The sequence below is a fragment of the Rhinoderma darwinii genome, chromosome 5 (assembly GCF_050947455.1).
Source record: "Rhinoderma darwinii isolate aRhiDar2 chromosome 5, aRhiDar2.hap1, whole genome shotgun sequence".
Taxonomy (NCBI): Eukaryota; Metazoa; Chordata; class Amphibia; order Anura; family Rhinodermatidae; genus Rhinoderma; species Rhinoderma darwinii.
In genome coordinates, this window is record NC_134691.1 from 161011254 (window position 1) to 161026733 (window position 15480).

A 15480-nucleotide genomic window follows, 5' to 3' on the forward strand; every position below is an offset into this window, starting at 1 on the left:
TAATGGACTTCCTATGAAAATTGCCCCTTATGTGTGTCTGAGATCGGGAAATTAGATTGTGAGCCCGGTTGGGGACAGGTACTGATGTGAATGGAGATAATCTCTGTACAGGGCTGCAGTTGGCATTATATAAGTACTAAAGGGGGTAGACCATAATTAGGAGCCCCTCTGCCTAAGTGGAAGTAGCATACAGGCTGCTCAGGGTACCAATGTCACAATACATAATTTGTACAATATTAACAGTTTACAGATATGTCAATAAATATTTTCTAAGTGTTTTTGTTATGACTAGGAATACCACAGTAACAAAATGTTAAGAACCTCCTGTAACGTTTTGTTTTTTTGAAAAACGTTCATTTTTGGCCAATTTATGAGCAATTTTATATATATATATACATGCAAATGAGCTTTGAAATGGACAACTGGGCGTGTATTGTGTTTTTAACTGGGCGTTGTGAATAGAAGTGTATGATGCTGACCAATCAGTGACCAATCAGCATCATGCACTCCTCTCCATTCATTTACACAGCAGCATCACGTTCTTACTAGAACGATGTGCAGCCACATACACAAGTGTCCTGATAATGAATACACATGACCTCCAGCCTGGACGTCATGTGTATTCAGAATCCTGACACTTCTGAATCTTTTCTGTGAGGTTTTCAGCAAGGGAAACAAAATCTCGTTTACCTCGTAATCTCGCGAGATTACCCGTGGCTTGCTGGAATCTAACAGAAAAGATTCAGAAGTGTCAGGATTCTGAATACACATGACGTCCAGGCTGGAGGTCATGTGTATTCATTATCAGGACACTTGTGTATGTGGCTGCACATCGTTCTAGTAAGAACACTATGTGCTGTGTAAATGAATGGAGAGGAGTGCATGATGCTGATTGGTCACTGATTCGTCAGCATCATACACTTCTATTCACAACGCCAAGTTAGTAAAACAAGTAAACACGCCCAGTTACAAACACAATACCCGCCCAGTTGGACATACGAAAAAAAACACGCCCAGTTGGACATACGAAAAAAACCACGCCCAGTTGTCCATTTCAAAGCTCATTTGCATATATATAAAATAGCTCATAACTTGGCCAAAAATGAACGTTTTTCAAAAAAAAAAAAACGTTACTGTTATCTACATTGCAGCGCCGATCACATGTAATAGGAGATAGGGATTTGAGAATCTGGTGACAGAGCCTCTTTAAGTATGTACTGAAAATCTGTTCTAGTTACAAGGAAAGGAATTAGAATGCTTTATTGTCCGCTTTAGACATAAGGGAATTTGATAACTGATCTGGGAGAAGAAAGCGGGTAATTCGCAGAATTGGGTGCTCATTTCGATTTGTATGAGCTTCCTCTTTGTATTACTGAAAACGGAGTTGAGAATTAGGGTATGTTCACACGCTGTGTTTTCAGGTGTATTTTGGGGCGTAAACACCTCGAAATACGCCTGAAAAAATGGTAGCTGAACGCAAAAACGGCACGTATAAAAACGCCCCATAAGGAGAAGGATCATGTCACTTCTTGAGCCATTTTTGGAGCGGTTTAACATTGTGTCAATGGAAAATCAGCTCCAAAAAAAGTCTATAAAAAATGCCTGAAAAAACAGTTTCAAAAGCGGCTGAAAATCCGAGTTTCCTGTGAAAACAGCGCCGTAATTTTCAGCCATTTTTATCTTTGCGTGTGAACATACCCTTACACTTTCATTTCAAACACACTTTTTCTTCATCTCTAAAAGAAGCCTCCTATGACCTGTTTTGTTAGTCTTTAAATGTTGCTTTATTTTCTTTACTTACTATTTACTGGGGTCATGTGGGTGAGACTGCACACAGCTTGACCATCAGAGGCTGGTAGCAGGGGGTCAATTAGACCTTGGACAGCTGGCCAAACACACTGGCAATCACAGGGCAAGTGATTAAATTATCTGGCAGTAGGGGAGATGTAGAATTTCCTACTTACTACTTCAGTGGGTCTATAGTACTTGTGATCAACTTTCACATGGACTTTTCCAGTCTCACTGCAGCGGCCCACTTCATTTTCATTCTTGCCCTCCCACCTGTAAAAGAAGACAAACATACGATGAACACCCAGCTAAATTAAGAGACCAGGGTAGGAACATTTGGCCGTTTTATTTCACCTCCCAAAATGCCTGGCGTCAAACCCATCTCCCTAGGAGAGCGTAAACTCATTATCAAACGGAACAAAGGAGAAGACCTGCCACTAGAATAATTTCCCAAATTGTCACATTCTTGCCATGTGTGAAATGTCCAACTTGTACATTCCAAGCTGTAGCCCTTGTATAAACCCTAATTGCAAACCAAGGTGGAAAAACCTCTGTGTAAACACATAAACCATCTCAGCTTCCAGTGTAGGTCACAAATGTGTAAGATACTACAAAAATAAATATACAAAAACACATATATTAACCATGGGTGAATACATTTCCATATTATATCACACTTTCATTTCACTCAAAATTGATTTCATGTGTATGGCCAGGTTAACACTTTCTACGCACTATACAGTTGCGATAGGCAGCGAAACCAACCTTATACCTCAATACACATTGGCTTTGCCCTAGTCGTAGATTTATAAGACAATCTATAGCAGAAATCCGTAGTTGAAACTCTGACTTCTGCCACCGATTGCCCAGCGGATCTGCATGAGAAGTAACGCCATTGTAATCCGTGAATTGTCAACGAGGAATCCATGGAAATAATAAACATTCTGTGGATTTCTAAGTTTGCAGCACGTTCATTATTCCGCATGGCTACTTTCCAGAGCACGTTAATGGGGTATAAAACATGGTGACATGTTAAATGGTACCATGGTCATATAGTCTCATGTTTAATAATTGTATTCGCCAATAAAGGGTCAATGATTATACGTTCATCTAGGAATTAATACATCTGATTGGACAAAGCATGGCGATTTGGATTTTGGTAGTGGGGGATTGCTTAAGGATTATTCATTTCATAGACTAAACTTACTATGAAAGCTGACTCTTTAGAAACACTTCAGTCCAGCTGCCTTTCAGCCGAGACGCAGTTCGTAACAGTTAGTGTCAAGTTTTGGTCAACCCTGATTTCCACAGTTCACCAAAACTTTTTGTGAAGGATTGGAGTTTTATTACAGAGACTTCCATACGTAAAGCACCATGTATGCACTGACAGACTGAAGTAGCGTTTAACCCTCTTTCCCCCTGTGAATTAAAGACTGGTGGTAAAATGTTTCAATGTGGAATATTACTAGTTACGTCTGATGAAATGTCATAAAAAGCAATCCTGGCCTTACGAATGATTAATGACGTATACGAAGATTACTGTGATATATTCATCGTTGTTAATGGGACATGCAAACGGAGCCAGGAGTTGATTGTGAAAGGACAGGACACGGGTGTAACCATTTTGCTGACATGCTCGAGTCTTTTCAACCAGAGATACATGGAAAATTATTTAGCATAACTAGAATCCACATATCCAGCAAAATGTTTTTCAAGCCTTGTAAGAATGACATGTTGTAGGTAAGCTAACAAGAGACTGCTACAAATCCTGGATTCTAAATCACCTAATTATTTTTGCTTCGGACTCTTGCATTATTTACATAGGTAAACGTTACATTATATTAAACCGCACATTTACCAGATAATTATACTGTATATTTATTACCTCGTATTATAAGGATGATCTATCACCATTTAATAAATGGCCTTCAATATTGTCTACAGACACAACACAATGAAAGCCTGTTTACATGTAGAAATTATCATTATTCGCACTATAACAATAATTTTTAACAGTAATTGCACAAAATAATTAACAATAAAAGTATTGTTTCTCATTAAATGTTTGTTTATACATAAATTATCATTTATTGAACCGTAAGATGTAAATGGTTGTCCTCCATCTCACTGTGCTGTAAAGGGGGTTTAACACTGGGCAAATATCGGGCAGACAATTGTTCATAAAACAATCGTTGGCGATAATTGCCCTGTGTAAATAGGGCAGCGATCAGCAGATGAACGAGTAAACGCTCGATCATCTGCTGATTGTATAGTTTTAAAACAGTAAAATATTATCGTTGTCGGCAGCACATCTGCCTGTGTAAACAAGGAGACGCGCTGCTATGATGATAACGCATGGGCATGAGCAATCAGAGTAACGACCGCTTGTCTCCATACATAGCTCCTTATGACAGGAGCAAACGAGCGCCGATTAACGAGCTGTCTCGTTGATCGGCGCTTGTTGCACCGGCTGAAATTGTCCGGTGTAATAGGGCCTTGAAGGGGTTTTACACAGGACGATTATTCATTTAAATAGGGCAGCATATTTTTAAAACAGGTCCACGTTAAGTCCATGCCAACAACAATAACCAATGCTGCCTATCAGGAACGGACAGAGACAGCAGAGGGCAAGAACCGTTAATGGGCCTTTGATCTCCAATAGCTCATTTAGAGAGTACGCCCTTATATCTCTCTAGCAATCCACCAGTAATTGCGAGCCATGAAATTCATTAGCTTAATACACTGCACGCAACCTAGTAAAAATCTGATTTTAAGTTGGCAGTGGGCCCCTCTACCAATTCTGTGCCACTGTGCAACTGCACATGTTGTGCATATGGTATGCCCATGCTGCCCATCGACCCCGAACGCTGTACTCGACTGTTTCAGTCATTCCCAAAGACTCTGAATGGAGCAGTAGCGCGCATGCTCAACCTCTGCTCCATTCAACGTTCTTCTCACAACTCGACCTCTCTCGCAAACGGTGGGCGACTAAGCAAGCAGACATTTATCTCCTATCCTGCGAATACCCCTTTAATTCAATTATTTGTAATTTCTTTACTAGAAATGACTGTGTAATTGAGTTTGCAATTTTAAACCTCTGCTTGCCTTCTGACTGTCCATGATGTATTGGTTCATACGAGCACTCATTCCCGATCATTGCCCTGTGTGAACGAGCAAATGCTTGGTCATTGCCTGATCTGGTCTTTATGCGGCCAATAAAATGATGGCTATTTGACAGCGCATTTCCCTGCGTAAAAAGGGAAATGTCCTGCCATCATAATGGAAATGTATGGAGACGAACGATGGTAGTAATTATTGCTCGTCCCCACATATAACCAACCGATCATTGCTCCTAAAAGGAGCAAAAGAGCGCCGATCTATTAGCGGTCTCGTTAATTGGCGCTTGTTATATATTGCTTATATTGGGCTGTGTAAAAGGACCCTTAGATACTTACATAGAATTCTAATCCACGAGTCAGTAAAATAATCTAACTAATGTCAGCGATCTTTAATCTTGTTTATCTAATAGCAAGCTGTCCTGTGATGCTACCTCCTTTTTACAATCTGTTAAGGTGGCATTACATGCCCGACATGCGCTGTGTAAATGACCGCCGATCAACAAGACAGCTCGTTGATCGGTGCGCGTTTGCACCTTTATAAAAAGTATAAATATCTAAATGTCATTGTCCACAGTAACTTCTTGCATAATTCTGATAAAGCGCACGCGCGCGCGCGCCAAAGAATTTACATAACATGAGCAAAAATATCAGATCAACATTTCTTGCGCTAAGATAACGTCTTGCCCTGTTGTCTGATGTCTAGTGCTCTGCATATGTCTGCACTGTGGGTCTAGGTTTTCGTTTTTATTCTATAGTTTGTAGTTGGCTGCATACATTGTTCCAGTGCTTAGATAACATTAATGACGTCTTGTTATGTCATTTGCTTACACTATGGTTTTCCCGATCTGCTTGAAAGCTTTCTCCACAAACTCACGAACACTGTGGACCTCCCCTGTAGATATCACAAAGTCTTCAGGCTCATCAGTTTGCAGCATCAACCACATAGCCTGCAGAGAAAATAAACACAGCACAAGTGAGCATGACATACCAGAGAATAGGACTTGCTCTCAGCTTTTAGTACTTTGAATAATGCATTCCCCTAGTAAGTATACTGCGAAGTATTCCTATTTCATACTACCGATTATATATGATAGAATTCTACCTCATGTTTAAGAGGACACGTCACCTCTCCTTACATGTTTAATTTAGTGAATATTTGTATTCCCTATGAATTAACAATTTTGGAACATATTTTTTTAGAACTCTGCATTGTGCCCTGCCCCGGTTATTCCGGATAGAAATTTCTTTCTAAATTGACAACTAGGTGTTACTATTTCCCTTGTCAAAGGGGTGTGTCCTTACACAGTCTCTGTCAGCACTGATTGGACAGTGCCAGACGGTGTAGAGACGCACCCCCAACTTAACGCAGAGTTATCACATTATTCATACATTTCTAGGAGGAATAACAGAGGAACGGCACAATGTAGAGTTCTAAGAACAGATGCTCCAGAATTGTTATTTCATGGGGAATGTATTTACTAAAGTAGATATCAGAAGAGGTGACAGTTCATCACTTTAATTGTTCCTTGATGCCAACATGTTGGCAATATATAATAGGCAACAGATCTTATTGATCCACATGGCATCAGAAGTGTCGCCCTACTTAATTGAAACAATGGGCTGACTGTGCACATTAATGAAAAGTTGAGGCTGCTGTCCATATAAAATAGAGGTTTTCTTTCCTTGACTCTACAAAGTTAAAGAGTCAAAAAATTTATTTTATTTTTTTTACACAGGGAAAGAAATTAACCGGTGACCATAGTTTTCCCATGGTTGAACTTGATGGACAGATGTCTTTTTCTAACCAAACTAAGTAACTATATTACAAGCAGGCACAAAGACAACTAAAGCAGATCTTCAGTGCAAAGACCCTGCAAATAACTTGTCAGTATCCTGGACCCCTATGTCACATAATTGGAATGGGATATTCGGTATAAACTACAGTCCGACCTGAATTTCCAGTTAAGGCTTTAAGCCTTTTTGTATATATTTATGTATAGTTTATTATTAACATATTTTATATAGGTTTTAACAACACATGATATAAAATAGGCAACATAAATAACTTGTTACATAACATTTTTTTAAAAAGTCTTTATATAGGCAGCATCTAATGCACTGCATGGAACTCTCTACATAAACTTCAATGAAACAGTGCCTCTAGTGGAAAGAATTATTCTGTAAAAGGCGAAAATAATAAGTCACGTCTGGATGATTTATTTCTCCCATTTAAACATGAAACATTTTATATCATCAAGAATAAGTTTAGGTGGAGATATGCTACCCAGTACACATTTGTCTCCAGAAGGTAAGTGATAGAAACAGATCCCAATGATTTATGATGGGTCTTTCAGGTTCCCGTTTTTATGGCAAAAATAATCGCTGCAGGCTATGCTATTCTTGCCTTGAACATACAACTCTGTATGTTCAACATGATATTATTAATAAAAAAAACATATAGTTGCAGAATGTTTTGGTAATCTTTTGGCCTGAATATAGATAAAACCATGGGCTTTCCTTCACATATGGATGTTGCTAGTCTATATTTGATTCTATTTGGGTTGGCATGACTAGGGTTAGTATGTAGATTTAAATTATATTTATGTAGATTGAAATTATACTTGGATTGAGTATATAGCTTTAGCAGCCAAGTACGGAGTATAGCATAATGGAACCGTAGAAGTATGAGACATTAGCGTGCAATGTGGAAATGGGGATCGTGAGTGAACGGTCGCGCAAAACACCGCTTGTTGTTCGCTAAATGGCAACGGTCACTGAAATCCCGTGGCATACCGGATACAGTGGGTACGCGTGATCGCATCCTGTAGAACAGATCTGTCCGGCTTTTAGGGCACGTTGCAGTCGTATTCAGCATCTTTGGCTGGGTAACTCACACGCTGAAAGATAGGCTTGTTAGCCTTCTGTATGCTGCTTATTATACGACATATGGGTATGACCGGAGAGAATTGGCCTTGTAGGTGACTCGGTACGCTTTATCCCGCCCATAGGTGATCGCTGATTGGTGCAACAATATGTATGATTCCACATATTAAATTATATTTATAAGTCCCATATATAATGTATATTTTATGTCCTTTAATGAATTTGTCTTTAAACAGTAGCGTTGGCACTAAATGTTGATATTTTGTATGGCACAATGCGGAAAGGGGGCGTAGCTTTGCGCCAATTCCCTCTTTACACATTGGAGGTGCTATAAGGGCTTGCGACGGGTCAATATATGGCCGAAACGTTGCTTTCACTGTATCTGCAACTTGAGATGGAATAAAGAAAAGGATTATCTTCAACAATCTGGTGCACTGGCAACACAATTCTCCTTTTTGCCATAAATAACAGAAACCTGAAAGAACAGAAACTAGCGCTACTGTGAACAGAGACTTATATGAAGGGAATGTATCCTCTCCTGTGCCCCATTTACATTTTCAGATGTCTGGTTAGCTAAGAGTTTTTACAGCCGAAGCCAAAAGTTCCCTATAGGTGAATGTGGTTTGACAAAATCGTGGTAACACTAAGAGCCACGTTGCGCAGCTGCTGCAAGGAATATTTTCCCTGCCACATCACTGCTACTATGTTGGAACGGGGCCTTATAAAAACTATAATGTCTGTAAATGGAAACTGGTACTCCTCCCCAAAAAAAAAATATCCGTAAATTGTTGTGAGCTTGTAAGAAACCCCCACAACTTTATAATATTGCTCTAGAAAGCCTTTATAGAAGGCCCCGTTCCAACAGAGTGGTCAATATGAAATGCCCATTGGGGATGTTCATGTAGAAGAAATATATTATAAAATAACTTTTTACTATATGGCAGTGGACCAGGGTTTAGCAACAGAAAAAAAATCTACTTGCTGCCAGATCACTGCTGGACTGCTCTTCTCCATTCCCCACAATGCTATGCAGCTCAGGTCACGATTGTTCTTCTAGAGCGGGTCACCAGGGAGATCTATTACCAAGGCAAGCCTACCCCACACCCGATAAAACATTGCTTATTGTGTTATGTACTTAGTATTCGTTATTCTGCTCTTTATTACTAATCCCATTTCGGGCATCATAATCGAACATAAGTTTTTCGATCAAGATCTTCGGGTAGAGCTTTAACCAGCATGTAGATCAGGTATGTTGTTCTGGCTTTTATTACTTTTAGTAGAATTAATCCAACTTTTCTACAATTGTACATCTTGTGACTTATTTTCATGAAATCCAATTTATTAAAACACATTATGGAGCCTAGCAAAACAAACATGAGAAACTTGGGAATGTATTTAGCTTGGCAGGGAAAAAATGCGTTGCACTGTGTGTCGGAGCAGCTGTACCTGGGAACGCCATGTGCAAGGTGTTGTCCATTTTCAGACAACGCCTTTTCATTTAGCACACACACTCAGCCGCCCCACCAAGAACACCATCTCCTCCAGTCAGGTGTTCATGGCGGTCACAGACACAGTACAGCAATGGAGAGGTCTGTGTATATTCATCTTACATTAGTAGTAACAGTCTTTACATGCCTAGTAAGGCTGTGTTCACATCAGCGTTGCGTTTACATTAAGGGGTTCCATCGGAAGTTTCCGTCGGGTTAGCCCCTCAACGGAAAGGCAAACGGAAACCTCAGCTTCTGTTTGCATCACCATTGATTGGTAAAGGTTTCCGTTTGCCTTTCCATTGAGGGCTTAACCCCTCAACGTAAAGGCAACGCTGATGTGAACAGGCCCTAACAAACACTGCAGTTAATATTTTTTAAGGGGAACCAATAGACTCAAATTACTGGGAGTGACAGATTCAATTGACCATATGTCCCTTTTGTCCTTAATTATTTAGCCACAATAGCACTGCTTTCATCCCGGCGTTTACACAACCTAGTCCGAAGTGTGAAAGAGAAACTAATGAGATCCACCGACTAGTAAACACTGAGGACTATTCCTTCAGTAGTCCAGATGAATTCACAATTAACATGCCTGAATATTCTGGCACACAGAGGTATCACTTAAACACCCCCCGCCCCCCTATGTACTTATATATTCATCCATTTTCTAAAAACTGAGCTGGGAGTATTTTACCTAAATAAATATTTGTAACTACTCTTTCTTTGCAGATAGTGCTTTCTATTGGTATTTTATATGTGTAAAGTTGTGCTAAACCGGTAAAAGCAAAGCAATGACAATACAATTCCAATGTGGATTGTTGTAGAAAATGAAACATTTATGTTTAAAGTTTAAAGAGGCTCTGTCACCAGATTTTGCAGCCCCTATCTGCTATTGCAGCAGATCGGCGCTGCAATGTAGATTACAGTAACGTTTTTATTTTTAAAAAACGAGCATTTTTGGCCAAGTTATGACCATTTTCGTATTTATGCAAATGAGGCTTGCAAAAGCCAAGTGGGTGTGTTTAAAAGTAAAAGTCCAAGTGGGCGTGTATTATGTGTGTACATCGGGGCGTGTTTACTACTATTACTAGCTGGGCGTTGTGTATAGAAGTATCATCCACTTCTCTTCACAACGCCCAGCTTCTGGCAGTGCAGCACTGTGACGTCACTCACAGGTCCTGCATCGTGTCGGCACCAGAGGCTACACTTGATTCTGCAGCAGCATCAGCATTTGCAGGTAAGTAGCTACATCGACTTACCTGCAAACGCCGATGCTGCTGCAGAATCATCTGTAGCCTCTGGTGCCGACACGATGCAGGACCTGTGAGTGACGTCACAGTGCTGCACTGCCAGAAGCTGGGCGTTGTGAAGAGAAGTGGATGACACTTCTATACACAACGCCCAGCTAGTAAAAGTAGTAAACACGCCCCGATGTACGCACATAATACACGCCCAGTTGTACTTTTACTTTTCAACACGCCCAGTTGTACTTTTGCAAGCCTCATTTGCATAAATACGAAAATGGTCATAACTTGGCCAAAAATGCTCGTTTTTTAAAAATAAAAACGTTACTGTAATCTACATTGCAGCGCCTATCTGCTGCAATAGCAGATAGGGGTTGCAAAATCTGGTGACAGAGCCTCTTTAAGTTCTTATTATGGACTAATTCAAAATATAATATAATTCACGTGGTAGACTATATCAACATCCATGGTGCCGTAAAAACTGCTTCGTTAAAGGGTTAATACATTTTTTTTAAAAAAAACATTTTGAATAAATATGTTTTTGATAGACATTTTAATTTCCCACAATTTATGATTTCATATACTTATTACCCTGGGAGATGCTTAATATATATTCTGGCATTTCCTGTCTGTAAACCCCCTATCAGCCATCATTTCTAAGGAGTGTTCCATAATACTATTATGCAGGATTTATCAAAGCCGATTGTCTCTCTGTATATCTCTTTCATATCTATCCCTCTCTCATTTATTGATCTAGCGCTCTATCTCATATCTCTCTACCAATTATTTAGATATCTAGATCATTTATCTGTCATGGTGGCATTAGATTTGCAGATTAAAAATTAGATCTACTTCAAAGCATTATTTGCACAAATTGCGCAGATAACAAATAAGCAAAAAGAAATATTTTTACACTGCAAAGAAAATCACATGTTCAATACTTTGATCACGCAATAAAATAGATTCCATTGAACTTAATTTTTTTAAAATTTATCACAAAATGTAAAACACCAACACAGTAGTAAATTATTATTTTTGTAATTAGGATATATATATATATATATATATATATATATAGATATATATACACATATATATATATCTACATATATATATATATAGATATCTATCTATCTATATAGATATGTATATCTATATAGATATCTATCTATCTATATAGATATGTATATCTATATAGATATCTATCTATCTATATAGATATGTATATCTATATAGATATCTATCTATCTATATAGATATGTATATCTATATAGATATCTATCTATCTATATAGATATGTATATCTATATAGATATCTATCTATATATATATATATAGACAACCATATCTATATATATAGATGATATATATATATATATATATAAATAGATATATATATATATATACACACATAAACATATATATATACATATATATAAAAATATATATACTTTAACGTACCTACCTATGTATGGGAATTCCTAAAATATTTTGCAAATATATTTCTGTGCAATCTGATTACACGTGCGCCTTAATTGTTATCATACAGTTTACCAGATACACAACAATAGGGTGCTGAACATTATTGGCTAGGTTAGAAGTGTTAGGTTCCCAATTGTTTGCTTTGAAAATACACAGACAAATTGTTCTTTATAGCTGGGGCATGTTGAGAGAGAAAACAGCCTGTTGTAACAACTGCAACTTGAGAGGAAATGTTCCTAAAAGGTTCTCTAGTCTAGTGTCACTTGTCTGGCAATATCTCCAGCACTTCAACTGCAATACTGTACTATGCCAATTTATTTGTATCCAAGGAGATGAATACATTGCCCCCATGTCCGGGGTGGTGAACACTCCTCATCATCAAGCACTGCAATATTGTTCTTTTATGTGACAGAAGTTTATAGAGGAAATGTCTTTTTTTCCATGAAATGCCATGTAAGTAATCAGCCTTGTGATGCACATAGCAATCAAACATAATCATGGAACAAAGGGCTGTATCACCCTTGATATTTATCTTGGATGGTGAGATGATGGCTCAATACAAGCCAATGTGCAGTTCCCAATGATCCCGGAAACGCTGCTTGGCATGTAGCTTAGCAAGAGATCATTGCAGTGATACAGCGATCTATACATGACAATCTGGGCATGTATGCCAAGATGAATATAGAGTAGGGATGAGCTTATATAGAACACACACACACACACACACACACACACGATCACCCTAAACAAACATCCAGGTCTCTGGACAAAAAGAGTAAATGACAAATAATCCTCATAAATAATCCTCGATTGTTGATTCATCAGAACACACTTTCTACGTTGACAGTATTAAATTATGCACGGTTAATTGTTTTATGCAAAACTGGGAAGGGGAACTTTCCTAATCCGGTTAATGCCCAAAAAAATCATAAAAACTTCCACTTACACCTAGATCGATCAGATTAGACGTGAGATTGTTAGAATTTTCTCTAGGACCTTCCTCCTCAATGACATTACCGTAGTAGAACTACAATTCCCTGTACTACTTGGTGTGTGAGCCTTGACACAGTGTGGGCTCTACAAGTCTCTCTCTGTATAAGCACTAGCCGCCAAACGTCTTACTACACCCAATAGAAACGGTGATGGCGTGACAATAGGAGGACACTCACATTGACTGAAAAGATCATTACGGGGAAAAAAAAGATGGACAAAAGCCCAGGGAACGTCCTGATGCAATTACCCAGCCTTCTAAGATGAGGAGGCCGGGAGACCAAGACTGCAGCCCAATGAGATACACAATTCTTATTCTTGCTTGAATAGACATTGACAGGGCTGTAAAGAAAACAGCTGAACTACACGTGTAGATTTTGAAGCAATGTGAATTTTTTTTGTTTTTAGCTAGAGGTGCACTTTAACCGTGAACTTTCCATTTAATAATAAATAATGCCTCTCACAGCCAAAATAGTAAATGCATTGTAGAACCTACGGTCTGAGTTTCCCCATGAAAAATACTGTCGTCATGTAGGAACACTGAAATACTTGTTGGATCGGTGGAAATTCTTTCATCTACGTTCAACTTAAAAAGTTGAAATTTTTTTTTCCGTTTGCCAGACAGCACAACTCTTCAATACTATTACATAGTATTACATAGTTAGTACGGCTGAAAAAAGACACATGTCCATCAAGTTCAACCAAGGGAAGGGAAAAGGGAAGGAAAAATTTCTACACATAGGAGCTAATATTTTTTTGTTCTAGGAAATTATCTAACCCTTTTTTAAAGCCATCCACTGTCCCTGCTGTGACCAGCTCCTGCGGTAGGCTATTCCATAAATTCACAGTTCTCACAGTAAAGAAGGCTTGTCACCTCTGCAGCTTGAACCTTTTTTTCTCCAGACGGAGGGAGTGCCCCCTTGTTTTTTGAGGGGGTTTTACAAGGAACAGGATTTCACCATATTTTTTGTATGTGCCATTAATATATTTATATAAGTTAATCATGTCCCCCCTTAGTCGTCTTTTTTCAAGGCTAAATAGGTTTAATTCTTTCAATCTTTCCTCATAACTTAAATTCTCCATGCCCCTTATTAGCTTCGTTGCTCTTCTTTGTATTTTTTCCAACTCCAGGGCATCCTTTCTATGAACTGGAGCCCAGAACTGGACTGCATATTCTAGATGAGGCCTCACTAATGCTTTGTAAAGTGGCATTATTACATCCCTGTCCCGCGAGTCCATGCCTCTTTTAATACACGACAATATCCTGCTGGCCGTTGAAGCAGCTGATTGACACTGCATGCTGTTATTGAGTTTATGATTTACAAGAACACCCAGATCCTTCTCAACAAGTGAATCCGCCAGTGTAGCGCCCCCTAGGACATATGATGCATGCAGGTTGTTGGTACCAAGATGCATAACTTTACATTTATCTACATTAAACTTCATTTGCCAAGTGGACGCCCAAACACTTAGTTTGTTTAAATCTGCCTGTAATTCATGAACATCTTCCATAGTCTGAACTATATTACATGGCTTGGTGTCATCTGCAAAAATAGAAATAGTGCTATTAATCCCTTCCTCTATATCATTAATAAATAAGTTGAATAATAGTGGTCCCAGCACTGAACCCTGGGGTACACCACTTATAACCGGGGACCATTCAGAGAAGGAATCATTGACCACAACCCTCTGGATACGGTCCTTGAGCCAATTCTCAATCCAATTACAAACTATATTTTCTAAACCTATAGTCCTTAATTTACCCATTAGGCGTCTATGGGGGACAGTGTCAAATGCCTTTGCAAAGTCCAAAAACACTAAATCCACAGCGGCCCCTCTGTCTAGACTTCTGCTCACCTCTTCATAAAAACAGATTAGGTTAGTTTGACAACTTCTGTCCTTAGTAAAACCGTGCTGGCTGTCACTTATAATGCTATTTATTGTCACATAATCCTGTATATAGTCCCTCAATAGCCCCTCAAACATTTTCCCCACGATGGATGTTAAGCTTACTGGTCTATAATTACCCGGGGAAGACCTAGAGCCCTTTTTGAAAATAGGCACCACATTTGCGCTGCGCCAGTCCCTTGGCACTATACCTGTCACTAGAGATTCTCTGAATATTATGAAAAGGGGGACAGAAATAACTGAACTAAGCTCTTTAAGAATTCTAGGGTGTAACCCATCTGGTCCCGGAGCCTTGTGCACATTTATTTTATTTAATTTAGCTTGGACCATCTCTACATTCATCCAATTCAGTATATCAACTGATATATTAACAGCACTGGCACCGGCTATATCAGCTGCTCTTTCTTCTGTTGTATATACAGAGCTAAAGAACCCATTTAGTAACTCTGCCTTCTCTTGATCCACTGTGATCAACTCCCCATTACCATTATCTAGGGGTCCTACATGTTCAGACCTTGGCTTTTTTGCATTTATATGCTTGAAGAATTTTTTAGGATTTGTTTTACTATCCTTGGC

The 15480-nt window shown here is 38.8% G+C and overlaps 1 protein-coding gene across 5 annotated transcripts in view; it reads right to left on the reverse strand.

Annotated features, from left to right (window-relative positions):
• GMDS (GDP-mannose 4,6-dehydratase) overlaps positions 1 to 15480 on the reverse strand; it is a 507671-nt gene that overhangs the window by 95082 nt on the left and 397109 nt on the right. For all 5 annotated transcript variants that reach the window (XM_075828476.1, XM_075828478.1, XM_075828474.1 and 2 more), the window contains 2 exons: positions 5736 to 5854; positions 1965 to 2061 (listed from right to left, as the gene is read on the reverse strand). In XM_075828476.1, the coding sequence (XP_075684591.1) occupies positions 1965 to 2061; positions 5736 to 5854 (216 nt within the window). The remainder of the gene's footprint in view (positions 1 to 1964; positions 2062 to 5735; positions 5855 to 15480) is intronic.